This window comes from Halichoerus grypus, chromosome 9 (assembly GCF_964656455.1).
Source record: "Halichoerus grypus chromosome 9, mHalGry1.hap1.1, whole genome shotgun sequence".
Taxonomy (NCBI): Eukaryota; Metazoa; Chordata; class Mammalia; order Carnivora; family Phocidae; genus Halichoerus; species Halichoerus grypus.
In genome coordinates this window covers 29,181,133-29,204,802 of record NC_135720.1, presented here as the reverse complement: position 1 = coordinate 29,204,802, position 23,670 = coordinate 29,181,133, and the positions used below count along the sequence as shown (strand labels likewise).

General features: G+C 35.8%; 1 protein-coding gene across 2 annotated transcripts in view; it reads right to left on the bottom strand.

Annotated features, from left to right (window-relative positions):
• The window catches only part of HBS1L (HBS1 like translational GTPase), an 85,553-nt gene that overhangs the window by 18,890 nt on the left and 42,993 nt on the right, over positions 1–23,670 (bottom strand). For both annotated transcript variants that reach the window (XM_078054693.1, XM_036097443.2), the window contains exons 5-12: positions 16,700–16,808; positions 11,955–12,214; positions 11,330–11,495; positions 8,304–8,421; positions 3,712–3,858; positions 1,756–1,830; positions 1,082–1,199; positions 380–448 (exon numbers count right to left, since the gene is read on the bottom strand). In XM_078054693.1, coding sequence (XP_077910819.1) covers positions 380–448; positions 1,082–1,199; positions 1,756–1,830; positions 3,712–3,858; positions 8,304–8,421; positions 11,330–11,495; positions 11,955–12,214; positions 16,700–16,808 — 1,062 coding nt within the window. The remainder of the gene's footprint in view (positions 1–379; positions 449–1,081; positions 1,200–1,755; positions 1,831–3,711; positions 3,859–8,303; positions 8,422–11,329; positions 11,496–11,954; positions 12,215–16,699; positions 16,809–23,670) is intronic.

Sequence of the window (23,670 nt, the reverse complement as noted above, 5' to 3'; positions counted from 1 at the left end):
GAAAAAGAAGAGCAGAATACTGGGTAGCCAGAGTGGCAACAAAGACTCCATGTGGTTAAGAAATAGTTAACAATCCAGTTTGGCTGAAGGATATAGAAACTAAAGAGATCCGATGAGAGGAAAAAACACAGGAGGCTAGGAAGAGAAAGGATAAGGGGCTCCACACCTGGAGGAGGAGCATGAGCTGGGGAAATGACATAAACTGAAGCAAACTGAAGAGTTTCCTGGGCAGGGGAGCTAAAGAACTAGAACTATGCACTTCAAGATTAATTTGGCAACGATCCTTACACTGGCACATGAAGACAGTGTAGTAATTTCATCTAAGGAGAAAATGAAAAACAAGGGCCAGAATGAACAGCACCGTAGAAGGAGCACTTACCTTTGAAAACATCAGCCACACATAATCTAAAAGGCTTATCAATAGATCTCTGAGGAGGCTTGAAGGAATCTGGAAAAAATGGCAAAAAAAAAAACAAGGTTTAATTTAAAAGTAATTTTTGACTCAGGTCCAATCGGCCCATTATAGTCCCAACTCTCCTAGAAAATAATTTTCTTTTATAATTACTAATAGCAAATTGACTCTCATTCATATAAGACTTGGTAGTTTATAAAATGTTTTCATACATGTTATCTCATTTAAGATCAACAATAGTCTGTGGGTTAGGTAGGACAGGCACAAGCCTCATTAATTAAATAAAGAAAATTGACTATTATTTTAAATACTGTAGGTGATTTCAAAACTACTACACTACCTCTTCTGATTATAAATCCTATGCTTTTTCACACACATCACTGTCTCCCATCAAGAACTCTAAATAAGGGGGCGCCTGGGTGGCTCAGTCGTTAGGCATCTGCCTTCAGCTCAGGTCATGATCCCAGGGTCCTGGGATCGAGCCCCTCATCGGGCTCCCTGCTCAGTGGGGAGTCTGCTTGTCCCTCTCCCACTCCCCCTGCCTGTGTTCCCTCTCTCACTGTGTCTCTCTCTGTCAAAATAAATAAATAAAATTAAAAAAAAAAAAAAAGGAACTCTAAATAACATCAAGCTTACAATGCATCAAAATTAGTATGGCAGTATACTTACCAATTTGTTCTAATAAACATAGTCCTTTATACCATTTTGTGAGTTCACTTGATTGAGATCTTGTGATTAGATTTTCACCACTGAGACCACTTGTAGGGATAAAAGCTACATCACTTTCCTATTAAAAAGGATTGAATATATGAAACTTAATACAACGCTGCTTTCAAAAAGTTAAAAGGCTCACTATTATCATGCTGCACCAAGTGTGCAAATGCGACAATGTACTTTTTTAAAAGCAGTAGAAATCATAGAACCAACAGTTTTCAACTGTTTTGATTTTGTGGGAAACTTACAAATTTGTTCCAAAACACTCAAGCATTTTTACCTGGTAACATAGGCATATTTCATTTACATTTTGCTAGAGAAATTCCTCTCCACTAGTTTCCACTGCAGTGGAAGTGTAGTTTCCATTCCTCTATAACCTCCCTAAACTTATCCACATAATTTAATAGCTGCAGAAAAGTCTTTTATTTTTGTTAAATCCAAGCCAATTTATAAAATATGCCATTTTCTTATGGTGAAGTAACCCAAAGAACCTAAGATATACATGATACCAAGCAGAAATAAAAACAAACGAAATTAAACATACTTAAGACAAGAACACCAAAGTATTAGGTTTTTCTCCCATATCAGTAAGATGAGACTTAAGATAACTAAATTTAAAATTATCTTACCTTAAAACCTGCTTGCTTAAGAAAATGCCCAAGCTTTCCAGTAATCTCTTGAAACCTTTCTTGTTGCCAGTTAACCTGATAAAGATTCAATTTTTAAAACTATGCTTCAGACCATGCTATATATAAAATTTAAATTTCTGCAATAAAATATAAAAAAATCAAGACTATAAAATATAAATATAAAATCTATTCAATATGAAATCTATTAAAATTTAAACTCAGAATATGAAACCTTACTATTAATATGATCTAAAAATAACTTTTCCTACAATAGAAAGCCTAGAAACAAACTCCAATATAGATAGAACTTTTTGTATATGCTATAAGTGATTTCAAATGTAAGGAGACGGGGGTAAATAATTTATTAAACTGCACTCAGACCAACTACTGTAAGTAAAATAAAATTATTGATACACCCCCCCCCAAGCCAAATAGATTAAAAATGTGTATGTGATATGAACTCTGCATGCTGTAGTATTCAGGGGTAAGTGTAACAACGTGTAACTTACTTGGAAATTCTTGTCAAAATAAGATGAATTAATGGATGGACACAGGGTAGACAGAAAAAGATGCAATCAAGTACGTAGGAGAATCTTAAGTAGTGGGTATAATATGGTATTTTTTGTAAAATTCTTTCTACTATTCTTTTCTTTTTTCTATTCTCTGTATTTTAATTTTTTCATACTGAAATACTAGGGAAAAATAAAAGGTAGGTGTAATAATGATACTGTAAAAGAACTATGTAGAAAAATGTAGGTGAATAAGTATCTGATCTCAGGGTAAGCAAATACCTAAGCATAAAAAAACAATCAAAAGGAAATATTTATAAATTTGAATATATGTCAAAAACACACAAAATGAAAAGTAAACAAAATGAAAAGCAAAATAACAAATTGGGAAAAATATATAAGACAAGGTAAAGGATTAATATCTTTAATAAATAAATTATACTTAAAAATTGGTAAGAAAAGTTTTGAAAATGAGCAAATTATATAAATAATTTCAAAATTAAAAACAAATGATTAATAAATATACAAAGTATAAAAAAAATACAAAGTATATTTAAATATTATTAAGATTTGTTGAAAAGTTAACAAAAAAAGAAACATGTTTTGCATATCAAATTGGAAAATAATCATTTAATAACAGCAGTGTTGATAAGTGTTTGGGAAAATGCATATACTCTATGTGCTCAGAGTAAATAACTAGAACTTTTCTTGAAGGCATTTTGACCATATATATAGCAAGTCTTAAAAATGCATATGCCCTTAGGCCCAGAAATTTCCAAAGAATAAGCTATTTCTAAATACACACACACACACACACACACACACACACACACACATACCCCTGGAAATATTCACAAATAGGGGATTATTTGAATAAGTCACATATATCTTTAAAACAGACTAGAAAAAAGCTGTAAAAACAACCTGTTCATACAAAAGTTAATTACTTGGAAACATGCACAAGAACATTATCATTTTTTTAAAAAGGAGATAACAAATTATAACACACCGTTATGAAGAAAAATATTTTCACCTATAAAAATAAACAGGATGGATGCACAAAACGAAAAGTTAAGATTTCGGGGGAAAAAGGGGAGTTGGAAATATAAGTTATTTCAGATTTCTTTATACTAAATCAAATTGTGTATTATTTTATAACTAAAAGATTTTTTCTTTTTTTCTATTTAAATCCAATCAGCCAACATATAGTAAGTACATCATTAGTTTTTGGGTAAGATTTTTAAAATTAATGTTGAAAGTGAGAGAAGACATCTTTTTTGCTTAAAAATTACTTGTATCTCATTTAATATGAGGATCACGAATTAATTCTTTTAAATATGGTCACCAGACTAATAAGATGTACACTAGTCACCTCTGAGGTCATCGATATGGCAGGATAACATCTTAACATCTGAAATGAAATGAATGCTCATTTGCCTTCAAATACCTGATCCATCTTATTGACCGCAACCGCAAGCTGTGTGACTCCAAGAGAACGAACCAAAAGGCCATGTTCCCGTGTTTGTCCCCCAGTCTCAAATCCAGCTTCAAACTCTCCCCTGCTGGCGTCTACAACTAAAACGGCTACATCCGCCTAAGAAAGAAGAAATAATCAAAACTAGGAATAACATCACAGCATTTTAATTCAAAGAACAGATTAGTCGATGAATTGTGGTCAGATTTTAAAGGCAGACTCTAACCTGAACACCAAACCCCAAAGCAAATCAAACAAAAGACTTACACAGATGGATTAAATTTAAATATAAAAAAAATACTAGCATGTGGCCAAAAATAATGACATAAAGAATAAAAAAATTCCCATATTTGATTACATAACAAAATATCTAGGCAAAGGAGGAAATACATAAACACAGTTAAAACATAAGTAAACAGGGACAGGTATTTGTAAAAGTTATAATCTTAATATGAATTTTACTAAAACAGGGAAAAAAGACACAGCTCTGTAGAAAAATAGTTAAGGGGTACAAGCAAACAATTTGCTAAAGAAATACAAATGGCCGAGAACCATGAAAAAATTCAAATTCACTAGAAACCAAAAAAAAAAAAAAAAGGCATTAAAAGCACATGAACATATTCTTTCCTTCTCCCACTTTTAGAGATCACATAAGCCAGACTTAAAAGACAGAATGATTTACTACAGGCAAGAGCGTAGTGAGACCGGCATTCTTCCGCACCGCCTGTTTAAGGGAGGAAGCTTTCTGGAGGGCATTTTCACAGTAAGTATCAAGAGCCTTAAAATTATACTTATATTTTGCTTTCCATCACTTCGACTTCCTGGAATTTATCCTCGAGAATTATAAATCAACAAAGATGTTTACCAGAGTACTATTTATAACGAAGAAAAACTGTGAATAAATGAGTTATGCAAAAAGAGCACATTCACCCTTTATGGCAGAGAAAAAGAATCTTGACTTAACAAGGGTTTCTAACCTTTCTGGAGCATTTTGAGAATCAGGTGAAAGACATTTTTCCTCTCACACTCCATTTATACACAAAAAAGGGAAGGAAAAAAGCTAACCTTAGCCTTGGGTCCTTTTCCTCTTTAGCCTTATTGACACTAGTTTTACGGGTTCCCACTATTCTTTTGTGTTGATGCTTTTTTTTTTTTTTTTTAATTTTATTTGTTTGTTTGAAAGAGAGAGAGAGAGAGCAGAAGCAGGGGGTAGCAGCAGGCAGAGGGAGAAGCAGGCTTCCCGCTGAGCAGGGAGCCCAATGTGGGACTCGATCCCAGGACCCCGAGATCATGACCTGAGCCGAAAGGCAGACACTTAATCGCTTAACTGACTGAACCACCCAAGCGCCCGTGTTGATACTTCTTTATGTGACTCCACTTGCATCATGTGGATGCAGTCTTTGAAAATTTGCAGAGAATGGTTTGTGCACTTTCATCCTCATCGACTATTTCTGTTGATGCACTGTCAGGACGTTCTTGAAAGGAGCACTCTTGCATTTTCCCCTTTTGCAGTTCTTGCCTCGCAGGCCTACCTGTTTTTACAGAAATTTGTTTTTCTCTAATCCAGGATGTAATAATGAACTCCAGCAGTCCCCTCCTGAGCTAGCTCAGACTGGTACTGGATAATCGCTCTCTGGAGGGTCCTCTTACATTCCACCCACAGGAAGCGCTCTGGCCTTGTGGTCTGAACAGAGTCCATAATAGCTTTCCTCTTCCTTGTTTCCTCAATGACATTTTAAATTTGTGCTATCCAGTCTTTAAAGAATTTCACATACTTTGCCATATAATGTTTACCATAATGAGAAATAAAATGGTCATAAAGTAAGTAAAGAATTTATTAGATACTTTGCTCTGAACAGAACTTTACATTAGAAGTATCAACCACATACTTTGGTGGGGCAATTTACACTATGATTTCTGTTCTTTTCTCCTTTTATTCTTACCCAAATATTCCTGCCTTTCTTCTCGTCTTAAGAGCTCAGCATTCATTTCCAATCCTTCATGACTTGAAACGTTGAACCCTAACTTCTTCAATGAGATCCAGTTCTTTGAACAAGAATTCTTGGTTAAGAGCACAAATTGGAGCAATCCATTTGAAAACTGACTCTGTTTCACTCATGTGTACTCACTAACAGGCCTTACACCTCACCTCAGGCAAATTGCTTAATCTTGCTGGGTATCATTTTACTTGTAAGTAAGTGCTGAATCACTAAATTGTATACCTGAAACTAATATTACACTGTATGTTAACTAACTAGAATTTAAATAAAAACTTTAAAAAGAAAAAGAGTGCACTTGGTTGTGAGGAGCGCTGGGTGTTTTATGGAAGTGTGGGATGACAATACTGTAGACCTGAAAATAATATTACACTGTATCTTAACTAACTAGAATTTAAATGAAAACTTAAAAGAAGAAAAAAAATTTGCTCACTTCACAGAAACAATGAAGAGTAAGTGTAGTTTATATAAAGCACCCAGCCCTGACCTTCCAAATCCTAGACTCAATAACTATAAATCTCCTTCTAATCAGGTTTTGCTGATAACTGTCAAATTATATTTATTTTCTTAGGTTAAAATTTGAAATTCATTGGGATGCCTGGGTGGCTCAATCGGTTAAGCATCTGCCTTCGGCTCAGGTCATGATCCCAGGGTCCTGGGGTCGAGTTCCGCATCGGGCTCCCTGCTCAGCAGAGAGCCTGCTTCTTGCTCTCCCTCTGCTGCTCCCCCGTTTGTGCTCTCTCTCTGTCATATAAACAAAATCTAAAATAAAAAAAAATTTTTTTGAAATTCACTGAATTGACATTAAGATATCGAAGGCAGTAAGTATTCTTCCTAATTCTCTTTCCTATTATCATCTCCAAAAAATTCCGGGGCAATTTCTCTATTTTTTCATGCAGCAGCTTGTCTTTGGGAGCTCAAATGCCTACACATTTTTAAGGAAGCCTCTTCGGCACTACAAAGAGATCTTTCCTTATCACATATACTGTGTATATTCTTCTTGTAGTACATTTGTGTTAGCCTTTCGTCTTTACATGTTTTACCTTCCTACGTGATTTCCTTGAGGAGAAGCAGCATACCCCACATTTTTCTTTGTATCCCTAAAAGCCTACCCCAGTATTTTGCAGGCTAAGTTCCCTAATATGTTGAGCCCATTTCTTCATTTGTCATATAGAATTCAATTGATAATTTCTGAAATCCTTTCCTATGCTAATTCCATTAGGAGTTTGGAAAAAACGATCTTTATGATTATTCTAGATTCTAGGATTCAAAGACATTTTACTATAACTGCTTGATGTTTGCCTCTCCCATTAAACTACCAAAATGTGCTTCTTAGTTCATATCCCTATACTGCCTACCACAGTGCTTGGCACACAGCAGACCTTCAGCAAGTATTCATCGAATGAAAACAAACACACACACACACACACACACACAATGAAACAAAGGGAAAAATATATTGTATCCTTTGGTAAATGCAATGAGAAGTACATTAATTTAAAAAAGGGACGGGGCACCTGGATGGCTCAGTTGGTAGAACATGCAACTCTTGGTCTCGGGGTTGTGGGTTCGAGCCCCACCGTGGGTGGAGAGATTACTTAAAAATAAAATCTTAAAAAAAAGTAAAATAAAACAGGAATAATATGCACCTTCATTATAAGGATTAAACTAAATGTATACAAAACACCTCATACAGTGTCTAGCCCATATCTGGTACTCAGTCAAGAGTGATAATTATTTTTCAATCTTCAATATCTTGTTCAGTCCATGGATCTTAAATTAATATTCTGAAATTATGTATCAACTTCCTAAAATAGAATATTTTCTCATTTATCTTTAAATATATTCTAATTTATTTATATAACATCCTTTTTAGGTTGACGAATGCTCATATTAACATTCCCTTTAAATAGATGTTAAGAACTCAGAAAATGGCCAATTGCTTAAGTCACACTTTTTGCCAGACACAGGCAAACTTTTGAACTCTTTATATTTTCCAATAATCATCTTTTATTAAAAAAAATCCATGTCCTCTATATGCAGTGCTCTTTTCATTGTTTTAATTATTTAAAGTTATTGTCTTTGATTTTTTTCCATATCCTTAAGAACCATGTAATTCTACAAATTGCAACTATTTTTTAATTCTACAGAGAAAGTAAATAAACCACAGGGGCAAAACTCCCAAGCTTCACTGTTTCTGCATAAATCAGTGCTTTTAAAAGATATAGGCCCTGAATATAAATACAGCAAAAAGGCAGATATTGAAATATTCACTCCAACTTATTGATTAATATAATATAAAGCTGTATCTCATCCAGTACTTTACCATTATTTTTACTATAATAAATTCATAGCTTTTATACATTTGCTTCTATATAATAATTAGAAAAACTTTTATATGGTACCAATAAGATCATAAAAATACAATCTTTATTTTTTCAAAACTTTTCAAAAGTTAAAATTTTTAATTTCAAAATATTTTAAAAGTTACAATCCTAGAATTATAAGCTCAGCATCAGGAAATTTTATGTACAATCACTGTAGTATAATTCAGGAAATATCTGGTACCTGGGCTGCTCCTGTAATCATATTTGGAATGAAATCCTTATGGCCTGGAGCATCCATTAATGTAATAACTTTGGTAGTGGTCTCAAACTTTGTCATACCAACGTCCATTGTTACTCCCCTTAAAGAAAACATAAAATGGTTAGAACGCACTATAGAAATAATCAGTGCTATGGACTAAATTACTTAATAATATAGGCTAAATGACAGTCTAAATTCTTAAGAAATAATGGGAATTTTATTACACTGTCTACTATTTTGACAAATTAAGCTATCAATTGGGGCTAGAATCTCTGCTGTAACAAAATTTCACATGTACGGCTTTAAAATAAGGCTGTGGATGCAGCAAGAGCTTAATCAAAATGCTGGATATTTCCCATTTCTCTCTTTTTTTTTTTCCTTTTGGTAAAAGGCTAGGTAGACTGTGAGCAAAGAAAGATAACATGGGGACACCTCTGGAGGAGGAAACAGTAAATACTGCACATGAGAAGGTAACGTGGAGCGTGACCACTATCGGGAGGAAGTTTTCCTCATCTTCATATGTAGATGCTTCATTAATTATAAAAATAAACATAAAACTTTCATTTGCAAGGTAGGTCAGTACGTTACACATTTAGAAAAAAAGAAATATCAAAGGAGAGAGCAAATTTTTTAAAAACTGCGAGAGATAAACAGTAGTTTGTTTCCCATCCTGTTTTGTCCTTCTTGGAGACCAACACAGTGCCTCTTCTTAGCCACAAAAATGTAGGTTCGGCTTGTAAGAAAGCCCAGGGAGAGTCTACAAAGGTACTGAGTGTTTCCAGAAATCAGGAAAGGGAAATCGGGTGGGCAATAAACTGGGTAATCATTCATCCTGATTTGCCCCAAACAGTCCAGAATAAGGAATGAGCACTCCCTTTTACTATCAAGTGTTCTGACAATGAGAATAATTTATGTGTCTCCCCTAGCAGAGCGAGCGGTAAGGTAACTGTGGGTCTCCTTGATCCAGTCATTCTAGCTTAAACAATGGGCCATTTGACTTGGTGAAAATGATGCTTAATTCTCTCTAATAATCTTCAAAAAATTGCCTAGAATACTGATGAACCAAGACTCATTCTGAGCTCCTAAGACTGCTTTGACCAGAATACACTCTTGAGCCAGCTCTGGTCTGCATTTGTAACCCTAAGGATATATAAATGTCACTCATTTTACTAATTTCTGTTCAACATCTGAGAATAGACGATTTATAAATATTTAACGTGGTGGGATAAGTAACACACTGTATTTTTGAAATGCTATTAAGGAACATACAGTGGTGAGTTAAAACTCTCCTTATGTATCTAGAAGTATCTGCTATCTACAGAACCAAAGAATATTCTAAATTTGCATCATGCTGAGCAACAGAAAACTACCAGCAGCAAAAATGTAACAGCCAACCAGTAGATGTATTATCAAAAATAAAAAATAAAAATAAAAACCCCACTAAAATTATTGACTATTCTAGGAATTAGATAATTAGCTCACTTGCCAGCTCAACTCACATATTAAGTAAATTCAAACAAGTTATTCTAACTTAAATTTTACTGTTCTCAATCTCTTTACCTACTTAGCAGATGACACAAATATAATTAAAGAGCCATATATTTTAATAATCTGCTTGGTAAGCTGGTAGATGGAAATTATTTAGTCTTCTAACACTGACATCATACAAAAATTCTACTGTTTTCCAATATTCATTTTCCAAAAATTTGCAACCAATTAATTTTCCTCACGAGGTTGGAAAACAAGCTTATGATGCGATATAGAATAAAAAAGACCACCTACAAGAAAAAAAAAAAAAAAAACCCACGATATAAAATTCTGTTTATCAGAAGAGCTAAGGAATATTGTGACCCTTTATTGAGAACTACCTTATGTATTATAATGTAGACTATTCAAGACTCCCCAAGAAAATAAATACACACTTTTTATAAAGTATGAAAATCCAAATATATTCTCTAATCATACTCAGAAGGAAGATAGGGAACGTGGGATAATTTCTTGGTTGATTTAGGACTTTCAGAGGACTTCGGAGTCTTTAGTCATTATTTTGACACAGTTGATATACCTGCCATTTCACCTATTAGCTGTCCCCTTCCTTTCCTGACAAAGGTGCCAGTGGCCCCCCCGCCCGGACAGTTCTGACATGATACATACCAACACTCTAAAAAGACCTCAAAAGAAATACTTTGGCGGCTCCTGGGTGGCTCAGTCGTTGAGCGTCTGCCTTAGGCTCAGGTCATAATCCCAGGGTCCTGGGATCGAGCCCCGCAGGAAGCCTGCTTCTCCCTCCCCCACACCCCCTGCTTGTGTTCCCTCTCTTGCTGTGTCTCTCTCTGTCAAATAAATAAAATCTTAAAAAAAGAAAAGAAAAGAAATACTTTGGCCAGAGGTATATGAGTAGCTGTTCTCTCCTGCAGAGTTAGCACCGGGCACAGCAATAGACTAGATTAAATTTCTACAGTAGGAAGTAGGTTTAATTACTAGTTTGTTGACTCTATCTCATATAAAAACATACTACAGAAAGTATAAAGATGAATTAAGTCTGATAATTTAAATTTACTGGTCATTTTAATTCCAGACAGAAGACAGTTTACTACAAAAAGTTACCTGTCCTTAAAGTTACCTTATATAAAATTTAGTCTTATTCATAATTTTAATTCAAAATCAAGTCAATTTGACATATACTTAGGGAAGGGACAACTGAAACTTCTCCCACAGAATAAGTAACTAAGGTTTTTTACTGCCTTTTTCTGTGTGTGGTTTTTATTTGTTTGTTTGTTTATAAACATTCTTTTTAACTATTCTCATAGAATTTGGAAGAGTAGAAAATGTATATAGATATAATGGAAACTATAATAAAAATATTCCCCTGATAATTAAAAGTTTTCTCTAAAAGAAGTTTCTAGAATATTTCATGGCATGTTTCATACATATTCAACACATACTACATACTTATTTAAAAGATTATATATCATTTCAAACTGAAAATTTTGAAATATAGTGACTACCTTTCCCTTTCTTCGCCAGTCTCATCCAAGACCCATGCATATGCAAACGAAGCTTTGCCAGCCTTTTTAGACTCTTGTTCATACTTATGCATAGTTCTTTTGTTTACATTACCCAGAAGATAAAGCATATGGCCCATCAGAGTACTTTTCCCAGCATCAACATGACCTAAGGAAAATTGATTCAGGATTAATACTCGGTACATTTTCAGACGCTGTTCACATTGAGGCATTGCATGAATATGTAATCCAATAGTTCATGTCAGTGTTTAGAGTAATAAATACCAATGTTTATCAAATGACAAAGTAAGTGGAGAAAAAAAGAGTGTCTCTTTAGAGAGGGGGGAAATTTCCTTGACTTTTGGACATTCAAATTGTCAATAAGACATGGCATTTTGGAAACATTCACAAAATGAAAATGCCACAAGCAAGTCTAATGACCTCCTTGGTAACTTGGCATTATTTCCCCCAGGGTGACCAGAAAGCATTATGATGCGATGCCTCCTTGCTTGTGTCCATTTACACCCAGACAGAAACTCAGAGCGGGAACGAGTGTCCGTGCTGCCACCAGGAAGTGGCCAGGCTAAGGCAGAGGCGACCGGGCACCCAGAGGAACAAAGGACATTACCGATGACCACCAAGTTGAGGAGCTGCTTCCCGCCCTGCCGCTTCTCCAGTTCCGCTTTGACATCTATTTGCTGCCTCAGCTTGCCAGACTTTTTCACCAGCGTTGGTGCTGAACTCTGCTCTTCTGATGTTTGAATGGTGTGGGATGGAAGAACTGATTTAGAAACAGTGTCAAGAACATCAGAAGCAGCAATGCCGGTTCCTTCACTAAGATGTCCTTTTTGAGGTGTGTGGAAACTGTGACCATTTTCTTCAGTTACTCTACAGAAAACAGAGATAGGAAAAAAAGTGTTTAAACCAACTCAACCGACATCCTATAAGATCAGAAGGGCAGAGGAATTGTCTCTTCTTATTCCTTACACTTGCAGACCAAAAATGATCTCTGCTAAGTGGCTAGTCTATTAAGGTGGAAATGATAAGTTAGCTAGACCCAAACCACGTAAATACAGACGTGGTGGAGCCCAGGAGAAAAACAGTCCAGCAAACACTAAGATAAGAAGAAAATATCCTGTAAAATAACAGAATTCAGGGCCATAGCCTTAGCCATACAGTCCTATCAAAACAGATGGCATAATGGAGATATTTTGTAAAACCTGGAACTAAATGTGTTCCTAAAGATAAAGTAGTATTTTAAAAAAATAGTTTCATCCCTAACTCATTCTTCCAACAGGACAGAGACTTAACAATCTTTTTTGCTCAAACACTATCCTTAAGGGAGATAACTCTGTCTACATTTTCTTAATACTTTCAGCAAAGAAGTTTTTAATTCATTAATTCAACTAATACTTGATTTTCTAAAAACTACAACTTCTACTAGGCATTGATGCTGAGAAGAAAAGATGGAGATGAGAAATTTATCTACTAATCCCAAAAGCTTACAATCTAGTGAGGGACTCAAATATATAAAGTAGAAACCAGGCCATCTAGTGTAACTTACTTGCTCTTTGATAATGATGATGCCCCCAAAAGTAAACACTGACCTTAGTGCATTAGCTCTTTGACCAATATCTACAGAAACTGTATCAGTGCTATCTAACCCATGGACAGCTATCAGCAATGTGATCGAATCAACCAGCCTACGATATACTTTACATTCCTTTCAGTGACACAGACAAATAGAAACAGGACAAAGAACAGGTTAAACTGCAAGTTATTAAGAATGAAACCAATCCTATTCAATTCAATTTGGAACTGGCAAAGAATTACATACAAAAAGCAGTTTCTGTGAGAATAGTACATTATTTTCTTCTTGTCCACTGTACAAAAAACAGACTCATTTTTCCCTCTCAGGGCACTTTTATGTGCTGAACACTGACCCTTCATCCTAGTCCTCAGGAAAGAGTCCCATTAGTTATATTTGCAACTGCATTAAAAACCTCATACCCACTCCCCTTTTCTCTTGCTTTTGTAAATCTCTACTAACAATTTTGGTGTTCTTTGTTAACACCACATAGGCAGATTGGCTTCATCTAGATCCACAGGGAAAAAAATTTAAGTATGTGGAAACAGTCCAGTTCTTTTAAAGGATTCCAACAGGTTAAATTAAGTGAAATCTTAGACTCTAATTTGCAAACATTTGAATGACCACAGCTAGTTCTAAAACCAAAACATGACAACTCTGCATTTAGACAAGTTGAAAAAACCCCTACAAATTATAACAAAAGTGTTCAACCAAAATAACTAGACATGGGCTCTGGTTCTGCTCAGACCTGGGAGAAATCACAATTTCTGGTTTCAAATCTCTGTTTTTAGTTACAGAAGCTTTTCTTCAAAGGAAAGTTAAGTCCAGTGCAGAGAAGAGAGCCAAGCAGAATGGCTATGGCTGACAGCAGGTAGGGCCCTGAAGCTCAGCTGGCCCAGCAGTTGAAGGGATTCACAAAGCATGGCTCTGACTTGATCGTTTCATTTACAACTCAGTAAAATGAAAGGTTTGCTTTTCTCTTGGTTTCATGAAAACATTCAAATAAATTCTAGGTAAAATACAAATTAGTTCACTAAATTGTACAGTGTTAGAACGAAGTGACCGAAGTAATTAGAAAAGCATCCTAAGTAAGTTTGTGCTTATTAAAAACTTCTACATATTACGAGGTGAAATTCAGTATTTTAAGGTTTTGAAAAATCTCTAAGATGAGACCTAAAAAGGCTGTAACTACTAACTGATATGAAAAAAAGAGTAAGTTGTTTGAATTTTTTTCAAGTGCTTTCTGATACAATTTTGTAAACTTATCTATTATTATAAAATGATTACTCTGGTGTTTTTCCTAAACCATCTTTCCAAAAGTAGGAATATTTCTACATGAATCTACAGGCTTAACTTTTCTTCTTCATTTATTTAAATGAGACTGGGAAGCTAATTTAAATTTAAGAGTTTTTGTTCTCTATGCAAGGTTCTAACCATTTATACTTTTTCTAGAGAGGTATTTACCATCTTTAATATTAGTGAAGAAAAAGTTTGCTGTTTTAGTTTCTTCTAAGCAATGCATCAACCCTTTTTCATGAGCTGCCATTGGGAATCACACTATGTAGGTATTTATGATGCTGAAATCTTGACTCAGAAGTGTTTCATTAATCAAATCAGAATAACAGCTTAAGTATTATCCTTAGTATAAACTTCCTAAAAAATCCTATATAAGTATTTGACACAAATATAGCTTGGTCCTTAAGCAATATTATGCATTTCTGAGTATCCTGATCTGTACCTACAGACCTCTCATGTTCTGATGATGACTTCTCTCCTAGAGCTGTAACAAAATATTGACTCACAGGCTGTTTTTTACCTTTACATTTTTCCAAGTTGGTTTGTTTGTTTTAAGATTTTATTTATGTATTTGACAGAGAGAGCCAGAGAGCACAAGCAGAGTAAACAACAGAAGGAGCGGGAGAAGAAGCTCCCTGCTGAGCAGGGAGCCCCATGACTCATCCCATGACCCTGAGACCATGACCTGAGCCAAAGCAGACACTTAACCAACTGAGCCACCCAGGCGCCCCTCCAAGTTTATTTTTAAAATAAAATGTATTTCCCCAAGGACTCTGATCAATAAATAAACTATTCTATGAGAAGAAATATGATGATGAACATTAATGGTCCCTGTCCTCATGAAGCATATAGTCTTGTAAGGTTCTGAAAGGCTTGCATTACACTTGTGAAGTACAACAGAGTTAGGTTGTCAAGAATTATTTACTTGTACTTATTATTTTTTTCTTTATCATTTATTATCCATTATTTTTTATAATTATTTCCACAGATAACTATGCACTTACATCTAATATGATACATTAATTTGGGCTTATTTGCCCTAAAATTTCCAAAACCTTTTGCAGTAAGATTATAAAATTCTTAGAATAAGGAATTGCGCATTCTATTTTTTTTTTTTTCTCTCAATGGAAATAATCCCATTATAGGATTAAATGGTTCCCAAGACATAAGAATAATAAAGAAATTTATGATTCTGACTAACCCAACCCCAACTCAGAGAGAAAAGACATATATTAAGCTTTTGGTAATTAAATGAGGACTGAAAATTATTGTAATGGGATACATTTACCCAAATTAAAATGTCATTCATTTTAATTCATTAAATGTCACTCATTAAAATTTCATTCATCCATTCAACATACACTGAACACTTACTCTGTCCTGGATATGGAGTTCCTTCCTTCACTGAATTGGAATCTAAACAAAGTATTGCTTTTATAAAATAAAAAAAATTGAACTAAGTGATCATGAAGATTCTTCACAACCAAGACTCATGAAACTTCCATTAATTTAGATAGAAGAATGTTGTAAGGGAGAAAAAAATAAGGCTGCTTAGTTTTTATTTCTTGAAATTTAAAAAAATCCTCTATTTTTTGTTTATATTTGATAGCAGTGATTCTTATCTATCTAAATGACAGACAAAATATATGTAATTTATAAGTAATGGATTTAAGTTAACTGTGCTGTTAAGCCTCAAGCAACTGACTTCCCTTGCCTACAAAACTCTTGGGAGGATCCTCGAGATTATAAGAACAAGTAAGTGCTACTAATGTAGCATCTATGATTTCTCACCAGATTTGAAATTCTAGGTATGTTTCATTTTATATTTTGTGTCTTTGTTCTAGTGATCCATTTAATTCAACCTGAAAATCTAAAAGAGTTTAAAGATTACAGTTATTGGGCGCCTGGATGGCTCAGTTGTTAAGTGTCTGCCTTCAGCTCAGATCATGATCCCAAACGCCTGGGATCCAGCCCCGCAGCGGGCTCCCTGCTCAGCGGGAAGCCTGCTTCCCCCCTCTCCCACTCCCCCTGCTTGTATTCCCTATCTCACTGTCTCTCTCTCTGTCAAATAAATAAATAAAATCTTAAAAAAAAAGTAAAGATCACAGTTAGAAAAAAATTTTTAATTAATGATTACATGATTCGCCAACCACATTTAATTCCCACACACTGCTTACTTATGCCATCTAGTGGTAGAAGGATTCCCTAGCTCAGAGTGCTAGAGTTCACAAAATAGAGGGTTTTTGCTAAAAATTATTTAATTAATATGAGGAAACTGACAATGTATTAGATTAAGTAACATGCATATTTAGTATCAAGCCTAATTTCTCATCCCCTTCTTTGTACCATGTCACACTGAGGACCCATGATACTTCAACCTTACTGACACATCATGCAAAATTTATTAAAATAGATTCTCTTTCTTACAGTCCAGTGGAAGACAGTACCAATTTCCAAAAAAAAAGATGGGGAAGGGCTTAAGAACTTACCCAGGCACTTCGAATCCCATAGTTTGCTTCTTTCCAGACACAGTCATTTTAGCAACTTTTGGCACAATTTCAGATTCACTTCGAGATGACTGGGAGTCTACTGATTTTCCTAATTAGAGAGTAAAATGTAAAAGGCTAATTAATTAAGGCTGATTTCTAAAAAATTTGTTACACATTATATATTACATAAATATATAACATGATAATTAAGTTTTATAGAATTTATATCTTTATACATATTCTTTTCTCTAAAAAAACTTAAGTGAAAATTAAAATGTTGAAATTCTTTTGTCACCCTATATTCTGGGAAATCCCCTACTATTGGGACTCTGCTATGCTTAACCTCCACCAAATCTCTTCCTAATTTTGAACTGACTCTTAAGTTTCAGTATTAAGAGGCCACAAGGTGGTTTCTGCACTGAGCCTTGCTCTGACAGAATACCTAGGCCCTAGGTCCCTGTCTCCTACCACGCCCTTTCACACTACTAAAATTGTTTGGTCAGTTAGCAGATGGCTAAGCTATTTTTAATCCCGTGATACCTATAAACTGATGAGCAAGTTAAGAGGCTGCTGAATTGTGCTGGACACTATATATTTTACTTGCGCACAATACTAGGCTTAGTAAGATATTTGATATCTAACAAGAATATGGGGGAAGAGGTCAATACAGAAAGAGTGAATTAAGAACAAGATCAATTATGAGGGGCTCCTGGGTGGCTCAGTCATTAAGCATCTGCCTTCGGCTCAGGTCATGATCCCAGGGTCCTGGGATCAAGCCCCGCATTGGGCTCCCTGCTCGGCAGGAAGCCTACTTCTCCCTCTCCCACTCCCCCTGCTTGTGTTCCCTCTCTCGCTGTGTCTCTCTCTGTCAAATAAATAAATAAAATCTTAAAAAAAAAGAACAAGATCAATTATGAGCTAGATCAAAGACTTTTATGCATCTGATCCTTTAAAAAATATACCTGTGATTCATGGAATTCTTTAGAATGTATCTTTATAATTTTCAGTAATATTACCAGTCCACTTAAAAGTGGAAACTGCACGTTACACTGGTAAATATATATAAATTACTTTTTAAATTGGAAAAGATAAATTAATGTATATAATGCATACAAAATGTTTACTATTTGCCTTCTATATATATGGAAATATACATAAATTACTTTTTAAATCAGAAAAGATAAATTAATGTGTATAATGCATACAAAATGTTTACTATTTGCCTTCTATATATATATGGAAATATGCATTACTTTTTAAATCAGAAAAGATAAATTAATGTATATAATGCATACAAAATGTTTACTATTGCCTTCTATATGCCAAGCACTATGCTGGAAATATAATGGTAAACAAAAGCATACATAATCTCTGTGCTTAGAGAGCTTACATCTAATGGAGAAAGTGCACTAACTGACCAAAAATAAAACTGTTATTAGTGTCAGAATGTGTACATGGTGTCAAAAGGTTTGGTGATAGGGCACACAAATTAGAGAGCTTCCTCAGGAAAGTTGAGAGTTGAGCAATGATGCAAAAATGAGTAGGAATGACCTACAAAGAAAGGAAGAGTACTGTGAACAGAGAGAGTAGTTTGCACAGCGACTGTACTGTGGGAGGCAGCACGGGACCTCAGAGGAAGTAAAAGCAGAAGGGAAAGGGAACATAGCTCACTAACTGAGGCTAAAGCTGGGGCAGTGGTCAGGCCATGCCACACAGATCCTAACACTTGTTCTAACAAAATCGGAAGCCACCAAAACGATATAAGCAAGTGACAGGAAGAAGAAAGAGGGGAGAAGACAGAGTCAAGCTCAAGGAGAGGTGCGAGCTGGAGCATCTATCTGTGATTCATCAGCACATAATTAGTAGTTGAAGGCACAGACCTAAGTGAGATCACAGAGCGAGTGAATATAGAGAAAGAACAGAAGTAGTCCTAGGACAGGGCCTTGAAAGAAATCCAGCCTTTAATCACAAGATAGAGGACACTGAGCCTGCAAAAGGGTGACTGAGGAGGGTGGGCGGGGGTGCCAAGGAAACCAGGGGAAGAGTGTTTGATGGAGCTGGCACCACCCGAGTCTGGGGAAACATTCACTAGTGACATGATCGCTTCAAATAAAGGTCATTGGTAGAGTTAGCAAGAGCCATCTGAGAGAAGTGAGAGAAGGAAAAGCAAGAATGGGTTAAAAAAAAAAAAAAATGAAGATGAGAAAACAGAGGAAGTACCTGGCCACAATCTCTTATTTGTAATTCCAAAACCCGAAAGCTCTGGAAAATTAAGGTTTTTGTTTTAATTTGGAAGCAAAACCTGACCTGGACTGACATGAAGGCTATTTGTAGCCCTTATTTATCCCACTTAGAGTGAAAAACCATACATTTCAAGGTCAGAAATCATCATGTGATGATCACAGGGTGCTGCCCCCCATCCCACTGAGGTTATCATACCATAGGTAGTACGTACATGGTAATGCTTTCCTAAATCTCAAAACTTCTGATTTCTGAGTTAAATATGGTCCCAAGGGCTTTAGATGAGAGATTATAGATATGTGCAAATGACTCACTTAAAAAGTTTGACTGGGAGGGCTATGGTAGAATGGTAGGAAAAGAGTCAGCTGATAGGATAGAACTGAGAGGGACTGGTTGAAAAAATTAGGAAGAGAAAAGCTCACATTAGATATTTTAGAATTCCTGAAGGCAGAAAGGGATGGGATGTGAAGCACAGGCCGAGTCTAAACTAAGATAGGCGAAGGGCTCTTTTGACTGTAATAGGAAGTAGGTTTGTGTGTTGAGGAGGTGGAAGATGAAAATTCCTAATGGTTAGCTTCTATTTTCACTGTAACAAGGAGCCAGTTACCTAGTGAGACTGAGGGTGAACAAGGAAAGTAAAAAGACCAGTGAAGCAAATAGTTTTCAATAATTGTTGCACAAAGGGGAATTGCTGGACAGTACTGAAGGCCCACTTAAGATCTATGATAACACCTAAAACTAATGTAACATTTGGGTCAACTAAAATAAAAACATCTTTTAAAAAGATCTATGATAATACATTTATAAGGGAATCAATCTGCCTTTCTTTGTGACCTGATCTCGTCTAGCAATTTAGGAACAGGCACAGAGAAGACATTAAGTGCTTCATTCAGGGTTACCCAACAGGTGCAAGGAGAAAGCAAAGAAATAAGGCAGTTAAAGGTATTGGCAAAATGGGAGGAAAAGTTATTGAGATTTTTTTTTTTTCCGATATGGACCTCAGTTTTCCCAGAGTAAAGTAGGTAGAATTATACCTACTCTGCACGGTTGTTATGAAGGCAAAAGAGTATGTAAGCACCTAACAGGAGAGCATGCGAGAGTGCCCATAGCAGGGCCAGATTGGCTTTCTAGAATGCAGATCTCTAAACATTAGGAGGTGGCTGGTATTAAGTGCAAGTAATAGAGAGTAAACTGAGGTTATTGTCCAAAGAAGAGATCGAAGATAACTTGCAAAAGCAATAGAGATCATCTCATGTCTTCAAAATGTAAACTCTTAGGGGTTAATCATTAATCACGAATCCGAAGTGGGATTAAACAAATAAAATGACAAAGGAAGAGTACTAATGCACTGGGATAAACAGAAGAGGTCCATAGGTCAAGAAAAGTGGTCGTGGTCAGAACAGGAGTATGAATTCGCAATTCTGGAGGAGGGGAATTAGAGTGAATTGCTGAGGAGGTGAAGGTCACTGGAAATCAAGTGGTCAAGGAACTCAAAGTCCAGGTGTAGCATTTGTTGGTGTTTTTCCACATCGATGCACAAGTAAGCTATGATCATCAAGAGCTGAGGGTGAGAAGAAAACTGTAAGCCAGCTGCCAGTATTCAATGAATAAAGAGGACATGAGGTTGCTCAGTAAATGATAGCAGTGAGAGGACTAACGAACAGATGATTTTGGCAAAAGACGGGAATTTCAAAGGAGCAAAAACTTCAGGGAAAAAAAAAAAGGATGGAGGAATAATGGGATGGAAAAGGCGAAAAGAACAAAGTTGACGTTCCAGACCCTGAGGTTTGAGAGAATATAAGTGAAGTAAGGCAAGGAGTGGAAAAACCACTCAGAAAACAGATTGAGAATTACAGGTGGGTTTGATTTTTATGAAAAAAGCAGTTCCAGAGTTATAGCAAAAGTAGAGAGGAGTCACAGATGAGACAGGGATAAAAAAGGAGGACACACAGCACTGATGATGATGGTGGTGGTGGTGGTGGTGTGTGTAGGTAGGGAGGACATCCTAAGACAAGGAAAAGAGGCATGGTGGATTTTGGCCTCTGTCAAAAGAATAGGGAGAAAAAACCCATAAAGCACAGAATGTCTCAATCCAGGCTAGCCAGGACTAATTCTCACTTCCTACACATTTAGTACATTGAAAAACTATAATTTTGACTTAAAAAAAAAAACAACTAAAATTAAAATTACAAAGAAGGTCTTAAAAGTACAAAAATCACAATATGATCCTATAATATTTCTGGGGATACAATAAATATATATTATTTTCATTTCTAGTGATTATCTATAAGACATCAAACACAAGATGCAGTATTTCAAAAATTCAATTAAATGAAAGTCTTTTTTTTCTCAGAGTAAAATAAGTCTAGTATTATAGATCTGAATTATCACCCATTAAAGCAGTAGTTCTGAAATCTTTTTATTTAGGTCACACACACCCCCCTTTGAAAAAGCTCACAAAAACAATGGGACACGCTTGCCAGAAAAATGTACCAAACACATAAAATTTTGCATGCCATTTCAAGGGGTTCAATAATTCCAACTCTAGAACCCTCCCTTTGAGAGATAAACTTGACTTGGGCTATTTTGGAAATATGTTAATTTCAATTTGGTGTTATCCACAAAGAAAAAAGATACATTCAGTAAATTTTCCACTGAGCTGTTGTCAACAGCAATGTGATACACTTCCACTTATCCAACCACATTACAAAGTTCCTCTCATAATCACCATCACACTGATGCCAGGCAAAATCTACAAATAGGTCAGAAGTGAACTAATAACTAAAATAACCAGTCACGGATCACTAAGAGATACATATGAGTATTTGAATCCTCCATCACATAAAAATATGAAATGTTTACTGTGTTCTCCAATCTTCCCCAACCAACTAGAAATTCATTCACTGCGTAACAACCGCAAAAAACTGAGCATTAAATGTTCAGGAAGCCCCCAAAAATGTCAGTATGGAATGAATACTTGCAGAGAAAAAAGGGGGGGATTCTGGTTCCTGCTCTGCCACTAGTTAGCTACTACTCCCTTACACCTTAAGCAGTTCCCTTAATTTCGCTAGCTTCAGTTTTCTCATCTACAGATCTTCCTCAACCTACAGTGGGCTCAAGTCCCAATAAAGCCATCATAAGCTGAAAGTATCATAAGCTGAAAATGCATTTAATACACCTAACCTACAGAACTTCACAGCTTAGCCTAGCCTACTTTAAATATGCTCAGAACATTTACATTGGCCTACAGTTGGGAAAACTCATCTAAATGCAAAGCCTGCTTTTTAGTAAAGTGTTGAATACTGTACTGAAAGTGAAAAACAGAATGGCTGTGTGGGTACAGAATGGCTGTAAGCATATTGGCTGTTGACCCCCGTGATCAGGTGACTGATTGGAAGCTGCAGCTCACAGCCACTGCCCAGCATCATGAGGGAAGATGGCATCACATTAAAACCTGCGTAAAGATCAAAACTCAAAAATTCAAGGTATGGTTGCTACTGAATGCGTATGACGCCAGCACCACTGTAAAGTCAAAACATCTAAGTAGAACCACTGTAAGTGGGGGACCGCCTGTTACAATGAAATAAATGATTTCTAGTCCAGTATATGTCTCTGACTCCCAAACCACTAAAATGATTTTCAAATTAAATAGCCCGTTAGGAGGTAAAAGTAAAATGTGCCATTCCAAAGGATAATAATCAATGTCCTCCCTCAAGTCATGTAAAACCCAATCACAAAAAGATATGCATTCTGAAGATTCACATATTAGCGACTAGTGTTCAGTCTCTAGGAGGACGGAGAGAATCGATCATCATTTTGATTTTTCATTCGGATGGAAAAAAACAGCTTATCCAGTTGATCAAGCCTAACCTGCTTATTTTATAGATCAAAAAATGACACAAGGAAATTAAGTGACTTCACAGTAAGTGGTAAGACCCGCACTTAATCATCTCACCCTACCTGTCCAATTCATCATTCTCATACTCCAGTTATCTCTAAAGCAAAGCCTTCTTTTGTCCCTGTAGTTATTCCTTGATGGGCTGCTTCCTCCAGGGCTCCACTGCTTCGTTTCCAGACTTGAGATCTAAAGAGCAGTGTCTAAGTTTTCTCTTAAATACAAAATTATCTAGGCCCAGATCTTTTTCAATGTGTATGCCTTTGTAAAGGATACAGAGCTCAATTTCCCCAGCACCACACAACTGTCATACTCTTCCTGAATTTACTGAAAACGTAAGCTTGCATATCCAAAAGATCTACCTGCCTCTGATTTACTCCTTTGGTCTTAAAGCACACTCAATATTAGACGACCAGCTCTTGGGAGGGTAGAAACTGTCTTATACATATGTTCACATAGTCCACAGCACATGACAACAGTGTTCTGCCCACAACAAACATTCAATAGAGTTTAATGATTAACCCCTAAGAGTTTACATTTTGAAGACATGAAATGATCTCTATTGCTTTTGCAAGTTATCTTCGATCTCTTCTTTGGACAATAACCTCAGTTTACTCTCTATTACTTGCACTTAATACCAGCCACTTCCTAATGTTTAGAGATCTGCATTCTAGAAAGCCAATCTGGCCCTGCTATGGGCACTCTCGCATGCTCTCCTGTTAGGTGCTTACATACTCTTTTGCCTTCATAACAACCATGCAGAGTAGGTATAATTCTACCTACTTTAAGAAAACTGAGGTCCATATCGGTTGATCTGACAAAGGCTATACAACCT